Raw genomic sequence first — 17,392 nt, 5'->3', positions numbered from 1 at the left:
CACTTGTCCTGTGCAGAGTTTCCCACTTCATCGGTTTCATATTTATATTAATCTTGGCTGGATGATTGGTGGATTGTTTTCAAGGATAGGCACTGCAGAACAGAGAGTAAGATCTTTGGAAACTTTGGGCTTTGTTTCTTATTTTATAAGAAGACAGTAATGAGGTTCGTATTATGCTTCACGTTGAAACTTTACTCCTGTAGCAGCCACTAAAAATAGGATACGTTAAAGTGAACAGTAAGGGAGCAAAAATGAAACAAACTACAAAACCTATAGGGCTAAACACAAAAAACTACAGTATGACTAAATACCGTTCCAATAAGAGTCCTTCTTATGAAAAAAAATAGTGATGGAATATGTGAGGTAATTAGCAGTGCATGGCGAAGGTGCGAGTTATAGTTACCTTAGGGCACGTTATAGTTACTTCAGATAGCTATAACTGCTGAATTTCTATAGTTTTGTGCATGCAAAACCTGAACCCAACAATAACGTCCCAGTAACTGTTGTTTTCTTAGTGAATATCTAAGTTTAAAAAAACTTCTATTACCTAACTATGATGCCCACGCTTCCCCTTTGGCAATGCACATTAGGAAGTTGGCCACAAGGCCTAGTCTGTGGCCAGACCCTGTAGCCAACCCCCGCATACTACCAATCCTACACTGAGCATGGCCTTTGGCCGTGCACAGTGATAGATGGACACAAAGCCTGGCTCGTGACCAACCCCCCCCCCAAAGGCAGCCAACCCCATGCTGCATGACCTTTGGCCGTGCATGGCAGGTGGGTGGCTACAGGTAGCCAACCCTACACTGTGCATGGCATTTTACCGTCCATGATGGGAGGTGGGTTGAGCCTTTGCCATGCAGCGTAGAATTGGCTTTTGAGCCCCAGGGATCCAATCCCCTGAGAAAATAAACATTAAAATGGGATTGAGCATGTGACCCCCTTCCCTAAACCTATTAGGCACCGGGGACTCCATCCCCTGGGACTGTTCCTTATTTTAAAGGGCAGAGTGGCCATATGGTCTCTCCTCACTGAGCCTTATTAGGCCCGGGGGATCACATCCCCCAGGGTTGTTTTTATTTTAAGGGGGAGGGGGGCCATGTGACCCCTCTCCCTGAGCCTTATCAGGCCCTAAGTATCCCAACCCCCAGGGCCGTATCTATTTTGAAGGCGAAGGGAGGCTATTATGGCCCCATCTCACGGGCCCAGCATTATTTAAAGGGGGGTACCCACCACAAGGCTGGAGGGGAGTCCCAGGTCCCCTGCAGTGCCTTGGACTGAAGGCCCTCTATTCAAAGGGTCTAAGGACAATGTGACCTCTTCTGGGAAAATCAAATTTATTAAAGTGTGACAATGAACAAAGAAAAACAAGTTCTCCTAGGTGTGTTGTCCTTCTGAGTGAAAAATTGCTCTTCACACATTGTGGTCAGTCTCCAGGAGACTTCCTGTCATAAGCAATGTCAGGCTTTGGAAGCTGCTTCAGCATGTGTACATTCATAATTAACTGCCTTTGGGTGACAGGAATCAACCTTGGACCTCCTCTTCTTGGGTATGTGCTTTCGTTAGGGTCAAAGTATTGCAAACCACAGAGGACACCTTGTCATGTACTGCACAGGGAAGTAAAAGATTCAGAGGGGGTCTGTGATAAAGCTTTAGTGTTTTCTTAATTAATCCTAGCTAAGGAAAAGACCCAGTTAGCACAATGACACAAAAACATGAACAACTGTATTGGATGAGATGTCCTACAGCACTTGAGCTTCTTCGGCTACCGACTTGTCCAAAATCTAAAATTCAACTTCTCATGAAGTCAATAGACTAGCTCTCATTTTGCAGGATACTCACCTTTATGGTCCTTCAAGCTCCGGGTTTCCAAAGCACCTGTAGATCCGGTTTCAGATTCAATGTCTTCCACAGAAGGCCTGTCTGAGATATCTGACCTTGTGGTATCATCTACTTCCTGACTAGTCCTCTGCCCCGAGATGGTCGTCTCCAGAGATGGGGGTGTGTCTGTGGAGTTCTGGACATCTACCATGAAGGATTCATCTTGCATTGTGGCGTCCATGGAGGCTGCGTATCCAAGAGACAGTGCCATTTCATCCTGATCAATAGGAACCTGTGAAATATATAATGCAAAGTCAGGAAAAAGTTGCAAATAGGAACACACCAACAAAAAACAGGAAATTGGTCAGCAAACTGGGAACCATCAATAAAATTTAGACAAGTAGGCCAGCAGAAACAAGTCAATAGAAAAAAAAGAAGCAGACAAGGTAGACAATAAAACACATCATGAGAAAACTATAAATCAGGCAAGTATGCCAACAAGAACTGTCAACAGAAATGAGTCAAGTAAAATAATAGTAATGGATTGAGCAAAGATAGGAAATAAACTAGCTTATATAAATTGTTCACTATTGTATAATATATAGAGTCACATGCCTACAATAACCTGTTTTGTCACAAAATGATCCCTGAAAAGCCCTCTGCCCCACCCGAAGCCTATCTCCTTTTTTATCTATTGGTGTCAGGAATAGGAATATGCGGCCAACGAATTCTCTGAAGAGGAAAATGGGAGGCACTCAGTGCAAAGACTTATTTATACAGGATGGTACGAAATTTAAAGTTCTATGTTAAAATAATGTGCAACGTCAGTTATTTGGGTAATTGAGATTACACTCACAGGGTCGCTTACGCCCTCATCGTCTGTGATATTATAAGGAAACACTGTGTATATAGCAGTCTGGAGAAGGCTTACTCCACGCATCTAACAGTTGGAAGGTTGCATGTGATATTGTACTGCTACGCTTCCGTCTTGCTAACCTCTTCACAAAGTTGTATATTTCTTGAATGGGAAAGACTGGGAAGCTAGCTAGGTCACGCGACGCCCTAAATATGGGAGAGTTAAATTAAATACAAGTCACTGCTGCTCCACAATACACTGACAGTCACTTTGATTACCAAGCTATGGACATCTAATGAGTAACAGGTGAATGAGTCTGTACAAAAATCCAGACTGGTTATTGTTGGATGGTACTGGAGTGCATACACTGTGGATGTCCTGGCCTCTTAGGGTTCACTGGTGGCTGGACAGATTTTATAAAACTGGGAGAGGAGAGCAGCATTATAAAAAATGGATTTGGCTATTAAATCTATACCTGAGCCTTTAGATTTTACCAGCAAAATTGGAAGTACTCTCACCGAGCACTGAATTTCTTACTCATTTACCTCCCTCAAACTCCTGCTTATATGCTTTCCTACACTATACCAGGATACTGGGTGCTTTATTCCAAATGGGTGCAGCAGGCCAGACATACATAACCATTTTTCGTTCGTAAACCCTGTAATGCCCAAACAATTTCAGGGTTTGTGACTACAAAATGTTTGTTTTTTGTTCTTCAATAATATACTTAACTCCTTTTGATATTCAGAAAAGCCTTTCACAATGAGCTGTATCAAAGCAATAAAAAGTTACCAACACCTCAAAGGAGGTAGTAATTCTGTTTGTCAGCTTCCCATAGTAGAATTTTGTTGGGCGACCTTGGTGGGAGTAGGCAATGGTCCTATAAGGAACAAGGACTGCTTGAAAATAGTTCACTCTTTGGGAGTGCAGCTCACCATTTCTGCCTTGGTAGCTATTGACAAGGGTTGCAATCAGCAATTTGCTTAATTAATGATCATTATGCAGGTTGTTCTTTGATCCCCAACGAATTGGCATGTTGCATTATGACCTACTAGTGTAAAGGTCCCATCGTGAAATTACAGACAGGTTGAAAAAAGTTGGTTAAGCACAATTTACCCTCACTATTTGTGACCTGTGTGTATGTACAGCTGGCTCAGTGTTATAGTTTTAGAAAATTTTACCTGGTACCGAGATGTCCACGCGACATAGGCCATCATTATGAGTCTGGTGGTCCATGGACTGCCAGACTCACAGTGGCTGGTGGACCGCTGCAGTAGTGGCGGTCCGCCTGCCATATTATGACCGCGGCAGTGCCGCCACAGTCGAAACGCCGCCATCGCCAGGCTGCAGCCACCAGACAGCCTGCCGGTCTCGGCTTTTCAAATCTGCAGGGCAGCCCTGCAAGCAGCGCTGCCCTAGGGATTATCAGTCCCATTCCGCCACACTTTCCATGGCGGTTAAGATCGCCATGGAAAGGCTGGCAGAATGGGGGACTCGGGGCCCCCTAGGGACCCCTGCACTGCCCCCATGAACAGCCCATCATGCATTTCACAGCTCGAATTACGGGCAGTAAGATGCATGATGGGTGCTGCTGCACCCGCGGCACCGCCACATTGGAGCGGAGTTTAATAGGAGCCGACGTCAAGGTAAAGCCTTGTTTCCCGCTGGGCTGGCGGGCGGAACACTGTTTCTGCCTGCCGGCCCAGCGGGAAACTCAAAATAGGGCCAGCAGAGTATTGACTGCACTGCCAGTCAAATGGCGGCAATGAGTTCGGCGGGCGGCAAACTCATAATGACCCCCATAGTCTTTGGCTTCTTAAGCGACCTTGCAGACTTTAATTTGAGTTTGAGTAATCAGAAACACACACACTGTTTAGGCAATCTATTAAACACCATTTTTTCAGCCCCAGATCTCCCTTTGGACAGGAGCTGGGCTACCCTCGTTTGTTCAAACCACCAGGCAGTCCTTTCTACATTAAGGGCCAGATGTACGAATCATTTTTCTCATTGCCAAAGGCCCATAGGGCCGTCTGTGACTGGAAAAATTATTTTTACAATGTACCAAATGCACAATGTGACTCAGTAGCTTGTTACCGAATCGCATTTTGCTTTTGTGATTCTATTCAAGGAGGTGGGAACTCATTCGCAAATGGGAAGAGGTCCTCAGGGGACCCCTCCCCTTTGTGAATGTGTGTGCAAACATTTTTTAAGAGCAGGCCATGGTCCATGGGACCTAAAAAATTGAGAAAAAAAACTTTAACGTTTTTTATTTTTTTAAACGAGTGTTATTTTCCTTTGAGGAAAAAGGGCTGCATTTCAAAAGAACAATTGCTTTATTTAAAATGCAATCACAGACCTGGTGATTTGCTGACTCCAGCAGGCCACCATTCCTGTGATTTTGCCATTCCCAATGGGTTGCAAATTGCGACCCGCCTCATGAATATTGATGAGCCAGGGCCATTTGCGAGCCACCAGGAATCTCCTACAGTGTCAAACACTTTGTTGTACGTTGCAGTTTGTGATTTTCTAATAGCAAATTGCTAAAATTCGGTATTAGAAAATTGCAAACCCGCAATTTCGTGCATCTGGCCCCAAAGTGCTAATCTCAGGAGAATAGCGATGACAAAGTTCTCCGTCTCAGAAAGCTACTGGAAGGATTAGGATTTACAGCAACCCATTCTGCTAATTCTTCACATCTTTGAACAAACCAGTGCCCTTAAAGTTCCTCTCCTGATAAGTTACTTTTAGCTTTAAACAAATGTCTAGTTAACCTAATAAATGCTTCTATATCAAGTACCTCTTGCAGCTACTCTTTGGGTGACAATCACTGGCGCAACACGTGATTTTCTGCACGACTTGCCAACCTCAAATTAAAGATTTGCCAGCTGGAAAGGTTTTGGACGCAGAAATGTTTTACTGTGTGCAAAACACAATATAGAAATAACGCTACAATGTACAAGGATGAGATTGAATCTGACAAATGATCTATTACATTACTCGGATTTCTCAGGCCCTAAACAAGCCAAAGACCTTCTTAAATTAATAGAGCTAACGTCATGTGCACCTCTCCTCTATCCCTCCTTCACAACACTAATGCAAACTTCATTTTTTAAAGAAATTATAAATGGTATGATAAAGCCCAAGCGCTGTAATCTATGTCAACTCCTCCAATAAGACCACATGACATACCAGAATCTCACATATTGCTTAAATTACCTCAGAGAAGATCCAAATGGTTCTGAGAGTGGCAGCAAGTTTATTTACCAGTAGCAGAAACAATTATATGATCACAATTTTGTATTCTTTGCACTGGCTGCCACTCAGAGTAGGAGATGTAAGTTGCTTGATATTGTCCACTGGCAACCAATGAAACCACCTTCGATTTTGTGATGGCCATATCTTCTCTCTGAATGTCACAGTATACTTTTCGATCTACAAAAACAATAGTTGCTGAAAATCCCTGAGAATTAGACTAACGTTTGGCAATAGGGCTTTTCTGTGGCCACATCAACAATGGATTTGTGCGATCTTCTCACCACCAGCTTTTTAGCAAGACACAAAAGCATTTCAATTGTTAATTGTTCCCTATGAGCTCCATTTCCTATTTTGTTTTTCCCCCTTCTGTAGGCTTATCGAATTGTGTGGTTACAGACGGCAAGAAACGAAGATAAATGTTGCATTTTACAAAAATAAATTCATACTATAGCCCACAGATACTCAAAGTACCGCCCGGGGGCCGCATGCTGCCCAGTTGACCTTTACATGCGGCCCCCTGGACAACAGAAGTACAGGGTTGCTCTTCACTCGATCGTAAATAAAGAGGCAATTGTTTATTTTAAGGTTAACTGGTGATAAGGAAAGAAAGTAACCAGGGAGTCCTGAGCTTCACTTTAGAAGCAAGTTCATTTTTAAAGACATCTTGCAGCAAAAGTATACAAATATAACAGTCACTTCAAAAAAAGTGTATTAAGTTAATACGCAGTCAATTTCACCTAAGTATAATTTATTGTATCAGTGCAATGAGAAGTATTCATTTAAATGTGATAGTTTTCAAACAAGAATTTAGAAACATTCATTTTCACTTCTACCCTGACAAATACGCCAATAGTAAATTAAACAAGCAAGCCAGATGTTATGCGCACTTTCTGAGTGGCCTGGGTTCATATTATAGATGAACAACATTATAGTTTATTAAATCAAACACAGAAGCAGATTTGTACGGTGCAGACCCTGAACCTAAAATTAAGCAATTAGCTAGGATCAGACAATTTGGAAAAGTGGGGAAGCTAAGATTAATCCTAGGTTTTCTAGTTTCATATTGCTCAATTAAGCCACTAGATGTATACCCTTCGCTTCACCTACCAATTCTTAACCGCAAGTCCTCCCAACCCCCTCGCCCGACTGCCATTCCGCTAACATTGATGCAGCCCTCAGTCACATCACAGACCAAACTTTTTGGCCACTTGGAAAATGTTTGCGAGTACCCATGATATAGCTATAAGAATCTCCATTTTAGGTAACCAATTGTGACATTAGCATTGGAGCAGTGCAGTCCATTCTTCATGCCTGGATTATAGTTACCTAAAGAGCAAATCTCCTTCAGCTGTCCATGGACCAAAATCTAGTAGGGATGACAATCAAGTTACTTAGAAGAATTATGTATCACTTCGGAACCAAGAACCATTAAGTTGCTGTTATGTTCTTTAATTTAATTTCAAATATATGTATTTTTATTGCTATGAGGCAATGTGGGAATTGTACATTTTATAGTGTAAGCTCTTCGTTCTACTGCACGTTCTCTACATTCTGTGGACTGTTATAGAACTAGGAGAAAAGTAGTTGCATGAGTGAAGAATGGAGATTGATATCCTTTTACGGGGCTACGGTGTTTCAAATTTAAATAAATCTGACTTGAACTATTATTCTTCAGATTACTTGACAAATTTGGTAACGAGCTGCTGTTGAAACACTGAGGAATAGAATCCATGGCGTTTCAAGGAAGTTTTGTTAATTTCATATTTGGTGCAAGTTCCGCATGGATAGCCTGAGGTACTGTACATGCTCTGCTTATACATTATATTTAATTTAAGAATTTCGCTCCTGCACTTATAACCTTAATGCGCTGTAAACTTTGTGGTAAATTTGGAGTCTTGTGTAGCTGCATTTTTTTTTAAGATGGGACAGTTTCTTCAAAGATTCTTTACAGGTCACAGTACAGCATTGCGGATTGACCGTTCACAGAAGACTATGTAAGGTGCATGCCTACGTCAGGCCACTACGCACTAAGCGTATTACGTCATATTCGTACATGCTGCCATTTTGGAAATGTATTTATGTTCGGATTAAAGTTTAGTAGTCCAGTTCAAAGAAACCTTTGAGGGACTTCAAAACAGTGACTGTTATTTTGGATTGAGCTATCGCCAAGTATGTTTCAAGCTACTATTATTCAATTAATCGTGAAGAGTAGCTTACATGGACATTTTCAGTAAGTTAATATACTAGATATCATCATTTTTTTTATATCCCATTTATTTGTGATGTTTATTCATCCTGAAATTTGCTACCAAACTAGTCTGTCCCTAGGGTGAAGATAGGACGCTAATTCTGTGTTAAACCTGAATTTATATTATCAACATGACTACACATGTTCCATCCCTGACTTTTTCAACATGGTCTGGGCATGCCCCATTATATCGACGTACTGGAGGGTGATAGTGGGAGAAATCTCAAGGGTTCTACAATCAGAGGAGGAGGTCGCCCCCCCTTCCCCTCCTCCTAGGGGCAATGGGGAGATGGAATTAAGGAGAGCGGACCGTATCTTTGTGGGAGTGGCGTGTCTGGTGGCAAAGAGGGACATCATGACGGAATGGAAGGCCGGAGTAGCTCCCACACTGTCTAAATGGAGAAGGGGTGTTGATTGGTGCGCGCTATGTGAAAAACCTGTGTACGAGGCCAGAGGATGCCCAAACAAATATAATAAGATATGGGGGAAATGGGGATGCACGTAAGATGCCGGGCCGGTTGCGGAGTGGGACCCTCTCCTGACAGGCTAACACGGAGGGGAAGGCCTCCTGATGGGGGTCCCCCTGGCCCCCTCAACCTCGATCCCCCAGATGGTATTTACAATGCTTCAGCCAGAACTGCAAGAATGTCAATGTGTTTGCAAGATTTCATTTATAAGATTGTGAATGTTCCAGGTAAAAGTAATGTCTTGGCTGATTTTTTTCTCGCACATGCCATTAGACATTCAAGATTGTGGGAAAATGGACTGGGATGAATAACAAGTTCCATTAGTTCATGATGAGGGAATCTTCAGTATTAAAGTGTTGCCGTTTACTGCTCATAAAGCCACGTCTTGAGGTGCTTTCTGAAAGTTAGGAGGTCCTGGGTCTTGCGTAGGTTGGTGGGGAGGGAGTTCCAGGTCTTGGAGGCGAGATGGGAGAAGGAGCTGCTGCTGGAGGTGGTGCGCTGGAAGTGGGGGACTGTGGCGAGGGCGAGGTCAGCGGAGCGGAGAAGTCGAGTAGGTGTGTGGAAGTGTACTCGTTCGTTAAGGTAGGCTGGTCCAGTGTTGTGGAGGGATTTGTGAGCGTGGATAGGAACTTTGAAGATGATCCTTTTGCTGATGGGCACCCAGTGAAGGGACCTGAGGTGAGCGGAGATGTGTTTGTGGCGGGGGAGGTTGAGGATGAGACGTGCAGCTGCGTTCTGGATTCGCTGGAGTTTTTGCTGAAGCTTGGCTGTGGTACCAGCGTAGAGGGCGTTGCCGTAGTCCAGTCTGCTGCTGATGAGGGCATGGGTGACCGTTTTTCTTGTTTCTAAGGGAATCCATTTGAAGGTCTTCCGTAGCATGCAAAGGGTGTTGAAACAGGAAGACGATATGGTGTTGAATTGCTGGGCCATGGAGAGAGATTATTCTAAGATGATGCCAAGGTTGCGTGGAGTGTGTTGGAGGTGGTTCGAGGGCGGTGGGCCACCAGGAGTCGTCCCATACTGTCTTGTTGGGGCCGATGAGCATTTCTGTTTTGTTGGAGTTGAGGTGGCTTGGTGTCATCCATTTGGCGATGTCGAGGAGTCAGGCGTGTAGGTTTGTCTTGGCAGTGGAAGGGTTCCTGGTGAGGGAGATGATGAGCTGGGTGTACAAGATGATGGTGATTCCGTGGGGGCGAAGGATGTTGGCGAGGGGGGCCATGTATATGTTGAAGAGGGTAGGGCTGAGGGAGGATCCTTGGGGGACCCCGCAGATGATTTTGGTGACTGGGGACTGGAAGGGAGGGAGGCGAACTCTTTGGGTTCTTTCGGCGAGGAAGGAGGTGAGCCAGTCTAGGGCCTTGTGTCGGATTCCTGCATCGAAAAGGCTTGCGCGGAGGATTCGGTGGCATATAGAGGGTCATTCTGACCCTGGCCCACCGACCACGGGAGCACCGCCAACAGGCTGGCGGTGCTCCAACGAGCATTCTGACCGCGGCGGTTCAGCCGCGGTCAGAAGCGGAAAGTCAGCGGTCTCCCGCTGACTTTCCGCTGCTCGTGTGAATCCTCCATGACTGCGGAGCGCGCTCCGCAGCCATGAGGATTCTGACCCCCCCTACCGCCATCCTGTTCATGGCGGGAAAGCCGCCATGAACAGGATGGCGGTAGGGGGGGTCGCGGGGCCCCTGGGGGCCCCTGTCATGCCCATGCCAATGGCATGGGCACGGCAGGGGCCCCCGTAAGAGGGCCCCGCAAAGTATTTCAGTGTCTGCCTTGCAGACACTGAAATACGCGACGGGTGCCACTGCACCCGTCGCACCTTCCCACTCCGCCGGCTCGATTACGAGCCGGCATCCTCGTGGGAAGGTCGTTTTCCCCTGGGCTGGCGGGCGGTTTTTCAGCAACCGCCCGCCAGCCCAGGGGAAAACTTGTAATACCCGCCGCGGTCTTTTGACCGCGGCGCGGTATTTTGGAGGGCGGCATCCTGGCGGGCGGCCTCCGCCGCCCGCCAGGGTCATAATGAGGCCCATAGTGTCGAAAGCTGCGGAGAGGTCCAGAAAGACGAAAGCGACGGTCTCGCCCTTGTCCACTCTGGTTCTGATGTCGTCTGTGCAGGCGATGAGGGCGGTCTCAGTGCTGTGGTTCTTGCGGAATCCAGCCTGGGAGGCGTTGAGTGCTTTGTTTTCCTCTAGGAAGTGAGACAGTTGGGCACTCACTATCTTCTCAGCGACCTTGGCGGGGAAGGGGAGAAGAGAGATGGAGCGGTAGTTCGTGAGGTCTTCTGGGTCTGCTTTGGGTTTTTTGAGGAGTGTGTTGACTTCAGCATGCTTCCAGGTGTCTGGGAAGGTTGCGGCGTCGAAGGAGCTGTTGATTACGGCTCAGAGATGGGGAACGATGATTTGGCTGGCCTTGTTGAATATGTGGTGGGATCAGGGGTCTGTGGGGGAGACTGAGTGGATGGAGTTCATGTTTTTTTCGGTTTCTTCATCGTTGGTTGGGGTCCAGGTGTGTAGTTGGTTGGTGTGGGGGGGGGGGGTGTTGTGCTGTCGGTCATGTCGGTGGTGGTGGGTGGTGATGCTGTGAAACTGTTGTGTATGTCTATGATTTTGAGGTGAAAGTAGTTGGCGAGGGAGTTGCAAAGTTTTGGGTGTGAGAGGGGTCGATGGTGCTGGATTTGGGTTTGGTGAGGTCTTTGACGATGGTAAAGAGTTACTTGCTGTTGTGTGAGTTATTATCTATGCGTTCTTTGTAGAATGACCGTTTGGCGGTCAAGATGAGTTGGTGGTGTTTGCGTATGGTTGTTTTGAGGGCGGAGAAATTGCTCATTGAGGGCTCTTGGCACCATGCTTTCTCAATTTTGCGGCAATCCTGTTTGGAGGCTTGAAGTTATGTGGTGAACCAGGGGGCAATCTTGATGGTGCGGGTGTTGTTGTTTCTTTTCAGTGGGGCGAGGGAGTCTGTGCAAGTAGTTAACCATTGTGTGAGGTTGTGAGCAGCAATGTTGGGGTCGTTGGTGATGGGAGGTGGAGCTTGTGTGAGTTTGGCGTTCAGGTGTTCTTTGGAGACCTTGTCCCACATTCGGTAGGGTGCGGTGTGTTGTCGGTGGTGGGTGGAGGGTTTCATGAAGGAGAAGTGGACAATGGAGTACAATTTTGTATCTAAATTGGCTAAGAATTACTTAGGAAGAGAAAGAGTGATTCATAGAGACACATTTCCTTATATAATCCTAGTGGTAATGGCATGATTGAAAGGTTTGACAAAGTTTTAAAGTGTGCTATATAGATAGCTTATATGAAAGGTGAGGTTTGGGAGATCCAACTATTTAAGACAGCATGGACATATCGGACTAGTAATCATGAAGCTTTAGAAATTAATCCTTTTGAAGTAATGAGGGGAAGAAACCCTAGAAATAAAAATAATACGGAATGGTTGGTACAGTCTACTGAATGTAATTTATCATTTTAGAAATCAAGAAAAGAATAATCAATAAGCATCAAACATATCAAGAAGAATTTTCCTCGAAAAGAGATTCAGACAAGGTATAGGTTTGTGAAGGTATGTGGGTTAAGGTGAAAAAAACATCGAAGGTAAAGAAGGGAGAAAGCCAATTTTCTATACCACTACAAGCAATGCTGTTCTCTTGAGTGATGGGAAGGTTTGAAATCTTCAGAGAATTGCTGTTCTCAAGAGTAACACTGATTTGCTTAACAATCTCTCATTTTCCAAACAAAAAGAATCAAGTAGAGACGTTATAAATGCAGAAGAAGTACAAGAAGAGAATGAATGTGTCATGAATAGTGGGAACTTGTGAGGAGAACAAGATATTGCTGAAGTTGTTGGTGAAGAATTACATGTAGCTAATCGAGAGGGAGCAGCAGAAGTTGTTAGGGATCAGATAGAGAATCAAATGGTAGATGGAAGTGTACATGAACAATCTAAGGTAGAGGACATACAGGTAAAAGAACAAAAGGAAGTGCGCAACAAAAGAATCAAGGTTAAATGTAAATGGTTAGAAGATTTTGTACGTGGAAATGATTTATAATTAATTGTATATCGTTATAGAATATTAATTATCATTAAAAGGGGAAGATAGGTTATGTTCTTTAATTAAATCATTTTAATTTAAAATTTATGTATTTTTATTATTATGAGGCAAAGTAGGAATTGTATATTTTTAGTGTAAGCTCTTCGTTCTACTGCACGTTCTCTAGATTCTGTGGACTGTTATAGAACTTGGAGAATGGCAGTTGCGAGAGTAAAGAGTGGTGATTGGATGTCCTTTTACAGAGCTACAGTGTTTCAAATTTGAATGAATCTGACTTGAACTATTATTCTTCAGATTACTGGATTATTACTTGACAGTTGCTTTACGTAAAATGCAAACATTTCACATAACAGTATTAAAACATTAGAAAAGGAAAACTTGGAACTCATGAGGGGTGGGATCAATGAGAGGAATACAATACAAATGAGAGAATTATCAGAAGCTGCTGTGGATCGGGCAGGGCCACTCAGGTGACCAAGATGGCTCAGAGGTTGTGAAGCTCTAGCAAGCACAGCCCCTAAATACTGAGATTTGGGTCATTCATCCGCATCTGCGGCCATCGGAGATGCAGCCTCGCACACACTGAAAAATGCTGCAAGATGTGGCGAGATTTTTGGCGTGGCATCGTCACCGGCACTACACACTGGATTGCGCGTGGCCAGGCAACCACCTAGGTGGCCCCGAGGCGACAGGGGCTTGCGAGCCCCATCCTGATGACCCCCCTCCAGCAATGTGTGATCAGATCTGGAAGGAAGGCTCAACCGCAGCATTGAGGGGCCACAAAGAACAGTTCACTGGCCGGAGTAACTACTTGAAACATCATGACAAGACCTTGCAGTAAGACCCGATCTGCGACATCGCACTGGCCTGCGGCCTACTCACCCCTCCCCACCGCCGCACCCCAGACTCTTGCACAAGACCTGTAGCTTGGGCAACATCGGTTGCCACACAAGTGGCACCTACCACCCCCGCAATCCTGCCAGGTGAGAGGCTGCTATGCTTCACCCCCTGGCCCTCGGGGAGAGGAATTCATGTTATAGGAGCGCTGCTGCATAAGCCGCTATGGGCCTAGATGCTATGACCACCCACTCTACGCTACATCGCTGGGAGCACACCACACCCTTGGCCTCTGCCTCCTCCAGAATGCAGGCCTGTTTGGCCTCAATGGGCCCTACATTAACTGGTACCCTGTGCCCTGCTGTCTGACCAAGCCCAGCCCCCTAAACTGAGAGACCTGCACTGCTCTCCCTGCGCCTAACTGCCGCGTCGACCTAGGCTGTTCGGACCATGGTGTGTGGTGATCCTAAATAGTGCAAGCTGCCATTTGAGCAGACCTGAGATAACTAGCAGTGGGAGACCCCTGCCGAGGCAGGAGACCCCTGCCAAAGCGGGGACAGGTGCGGCAAGAACCCTGGCAGCTGACCAGATAGCAGGCGCTGCGGCAGTCATGGCGAAGCTCCGTGTGGGCTTCCGCTCCATTGATGTCCACTTTACCACTCTCACGGACTCAACTGCATTTAGGGAATGCATAGACAGCCAAAACAGATGGTGTAGTAGAGTGCATATCCAGCCTAGAGGACGGCACATCAACAACTAACAAGTGGCTGGAGAGGTTTGAGCGTCTCCTAAAATCCGTGGCCATCAAAAGCAAAGATTTGGAAGCAAGGTCTTGTCTTAACACTCTCCCCCACTCTAGGACACCGGATGTATGGACATATTTGTTGAGCCCCTGCCCTGAACTCTTCGGGCCTCAGAACTTGACGTCAACTTTTGTGGTTGAGCGCGCACAACCTGGTGCGCCCCATTATTGCCCATCTTCTCAACTTTCTCGAATGGGACAACGCACTTAGTCTGGCTCCTACCAAGGCACCACTAGATCCCTCTTCCCGGGCTTCATAATGGCGGTACAGGAGGCAAGACGCAAATTTGCAGATGCCAAGGCTCTACTACGGAAACTAGGTTTGAAGTACGACATGCTCTATCCTGCCCAGCTCAGAATCGATGTTACTGGCAAGGCTCGCATGTTTGAATCATCAGCTGATGCACTAAGTTTCTTCAAGCAGTATGCCAAGGAAAGATCCTCTCCCTGCTACAACACAGATGAACTTTCCCCTCCAGACCATGGACCCCTCTGGACTGAGGGTCATTATGTTTCATGCGTTATGCACCTTATCACGTCTCACCCTTCCCCCTGCCACCCTGTTGTGATGTGCAGCAGAGCCGTCTGATTTGTGTTCTAACTTGACTGAATTTTTTATCTTTGAATGACCCATTTCTCCACACCCATGATCAAGGCATACATGCTCATTGGGCTTACTTGCCATGGTGTTGCCCACGCCCTCTGATGTACACCACTCTGGAAATTGTTGGGATTGATGTTGTTTTGGGTTTTAGTTACCTGTTCAGGGATTCGCTGTGCGGTTTCGAGCTCAGTGCAGGAGGGGACTGAAGGGGGATTTGTAGGGTTATTTTTAGCCTGGGTCAACTGATTTATTCCGCACGAAGGAACCCATATTAACGACCGATGTCCCAATACCATGCACTCATGCCCAGGTGACACTCACAAATAGCAGTAGGAGGTCGGTGGCCGAACTCACGTTCCTCTCATAGAACATTAGAGGCCTCAACAACCCGCACAAAGGCAAGCACATTCTAAGCTGCCTCACCTAGCATGGCACAAAAATTGCACTCCGCCAAGAAAAGCATCTTCCCCCCGGAACATCCCCCATCTTGGCATCTGCCTGGGGCTATCACAGGTACTACTTTTCAAACTACAGCACCTACTGGCTGGACAGTGTAACCCACCTCCTGCGCACACACTCTCTGATCACTTCCCAGTCAGAATGGTCTGAACAATACCTTTCGGTGGAGGCCTCAAACATCAATGGCGCTTCCCAAACTCCACTCTTCACCATGAAGTGTTCTGTTCCAATTTATGTGATTCAGTGGAGCAACTCTGTGGGAAGCTTTCAAGGCTTATATCCGAGGGGTCTGTATCGCAAAACACACAGGGATACTGCCTGACTTGGGTAATGGTTCAGCCAGAGTGGAGGTCAAATTGTTGGACACTTAATGGGCGAGCACCCAACAAAGTCACGGTTCCCAGCTCTCCTGTTGAACAGCACTATTGAAGGAATACCGTGAACTAGCTGAGTACGAGGTGTCCTATTGTTGGAATTATGCAAAGGCCAGGCGCTAGAGGGGCGGTCAGTGCCCAGGCCGCATGCTGGCGAGACTTCTCCGCCCACCCAAGGGCAGCAATTACATACCGGAGCTCCTTGCGCTTACAGAACTGCTTAGATACTACACTAACCTGTACACCTACCGCACATCCCGGGACGACGTGGCACTTGCAGATTACCTATCGGAAATTGAAATGTTGTGGATCACAGATGGCCAGAGGCAATTTCTTAGCGAACCGATCTTGAGTGAAGAGATAGTGCAGACGAATGACTCACTAAATGGGTCTAAAGTCCCAAGCCTCGACAGGCTGACCAGGGTCTTTTACAAGACCTATAAGAGCCTACTTGCACCACACCTACTGGTGATGTATGCTGAGCCCCTGGACTCTGGCATTATACCCCCCAAAACTGAGAAAGGCAGTCATCAGTCTGTTGCTGAAGCTTGGCAAAGACCCACGAAACTGTCCTTCATATCGCCCGTTGTAGTTACTGAATTTCAACAACAAAATACTTGCCAAGGTCCTTCCCAATCTGTTCTCACTGCTATTGGAGCAGATTATTTCGCCCGTAGTCGGGCTTTGTCCCTCACCACTCCACCTGGTTAAACCTCTGTGATGTGTTTTAGGTGCTGAACAGAGTTTCCCTGAGTGTACCTGCAGCTACTGCCCTCCTAGATGCAGAGAAGGCGCTCAACTCCTGGAGTGGCACTTCCTACATGCAACATTACACAAACTGGGACTGCCCCAGGGGTTCATTGCACTGATGATGCTACTGTACTCATGGCTGGTGGCCCACATTTGGGCAAATAGTTCTGTCACCTCCTTCTTTCCCATTTCCTGGGGGATGAGACAAGGTTGTCCCCTACCCCCCGCTACTCTACATCATTGCCAAGGACCCACTGGAGTGGCATTTACAAGAGAAACATCTCCTTTGAGGCATACACTTTAAACCTGGACCCTTGCTACTATCCTTATACACTGACGACATACTGCTGTTCATCCGCCACCCCGCAGACAAGCTGTCCCCTCTTATCTGGGAAATTATTAGATTTGGTAGCTTCTCTGGCCTCACGATAAACTGGTACAAGTCTGAACTAATTCCACTCATGGACACCAGTGTTGCTTTACCAGGTGACTATCCCCTGACGTGGTGTGAAGGCTTGGTCAGGTATTTGGGTATTGTGATTCATCTGGAGAAAGAACAATGTTGTTCACCTATACTATGGCCCTGCCATTGACAGGTTCACTGCCCAAATTGAGAGGTGGACCCGCCTCACACTTTAGAGTGCCTCCCACTTTCTATGGCCGGTCGCATTGCCATCATTAAGATGGTGATGCTCCCCCATTCTTGTATCTTTTTCTCAATATTCTTGACCCACTTACAAATGCATTCTTCACTACCTTACCCAGCTTAATACTGTCGCTCATAGGGCCAGTCGTAAGCCCCAGATAGGCTGGAATACCCTAGTGCTTCCCTATGAGAACAGTGGGTTTGGTGCCCTCCACCACCAACTATACTACC

The 17,392-nt window shown here is 46.2% G+C and overlaps 1 protein-coding gene across 1 annotated transcript in view; it reads right to left on the bottom strand.

Annotated features, from left to right (window-relative positions):
• C2CD2L (C2CD2 like) overlaps positions 1–17,392 on the bottom strand; it is a 121,238-nt gene that overhangs the window by 7,468 nt on the left and 96,378 nt on the right. The window contains exon 13 of the mRNA XM_069224821.1: positions 1,843–2,113. Coding sequence (XP_069080922.1) covers positions 1,843–2,113 — 271 coding nt within the window. The remainder of the gene's footprint in view (positions 1–1,842; positions 2,114–17,392) is intronic.

The sequence above is a fragment of the Pleurodeles waltl genome, chromosome 3_1 (genome assembly GCF_031143425.1).
Source record: "Pleurodeles waltl isolate 20211129_DDA chromosome 3_1, aPleWal1.hap1.20221129, whole genome shotgun sequence".
NCBI lineage: Eukaryota > Metazoa > Chordata > Amphibia > Caudata > Salamandridae > Pleurodeles > Pleurodeles waltl.
Note: the sequence above shows the minus strand (reverse complement) of the source record. Positions and strands in the feature narration are given on the sequence as shown.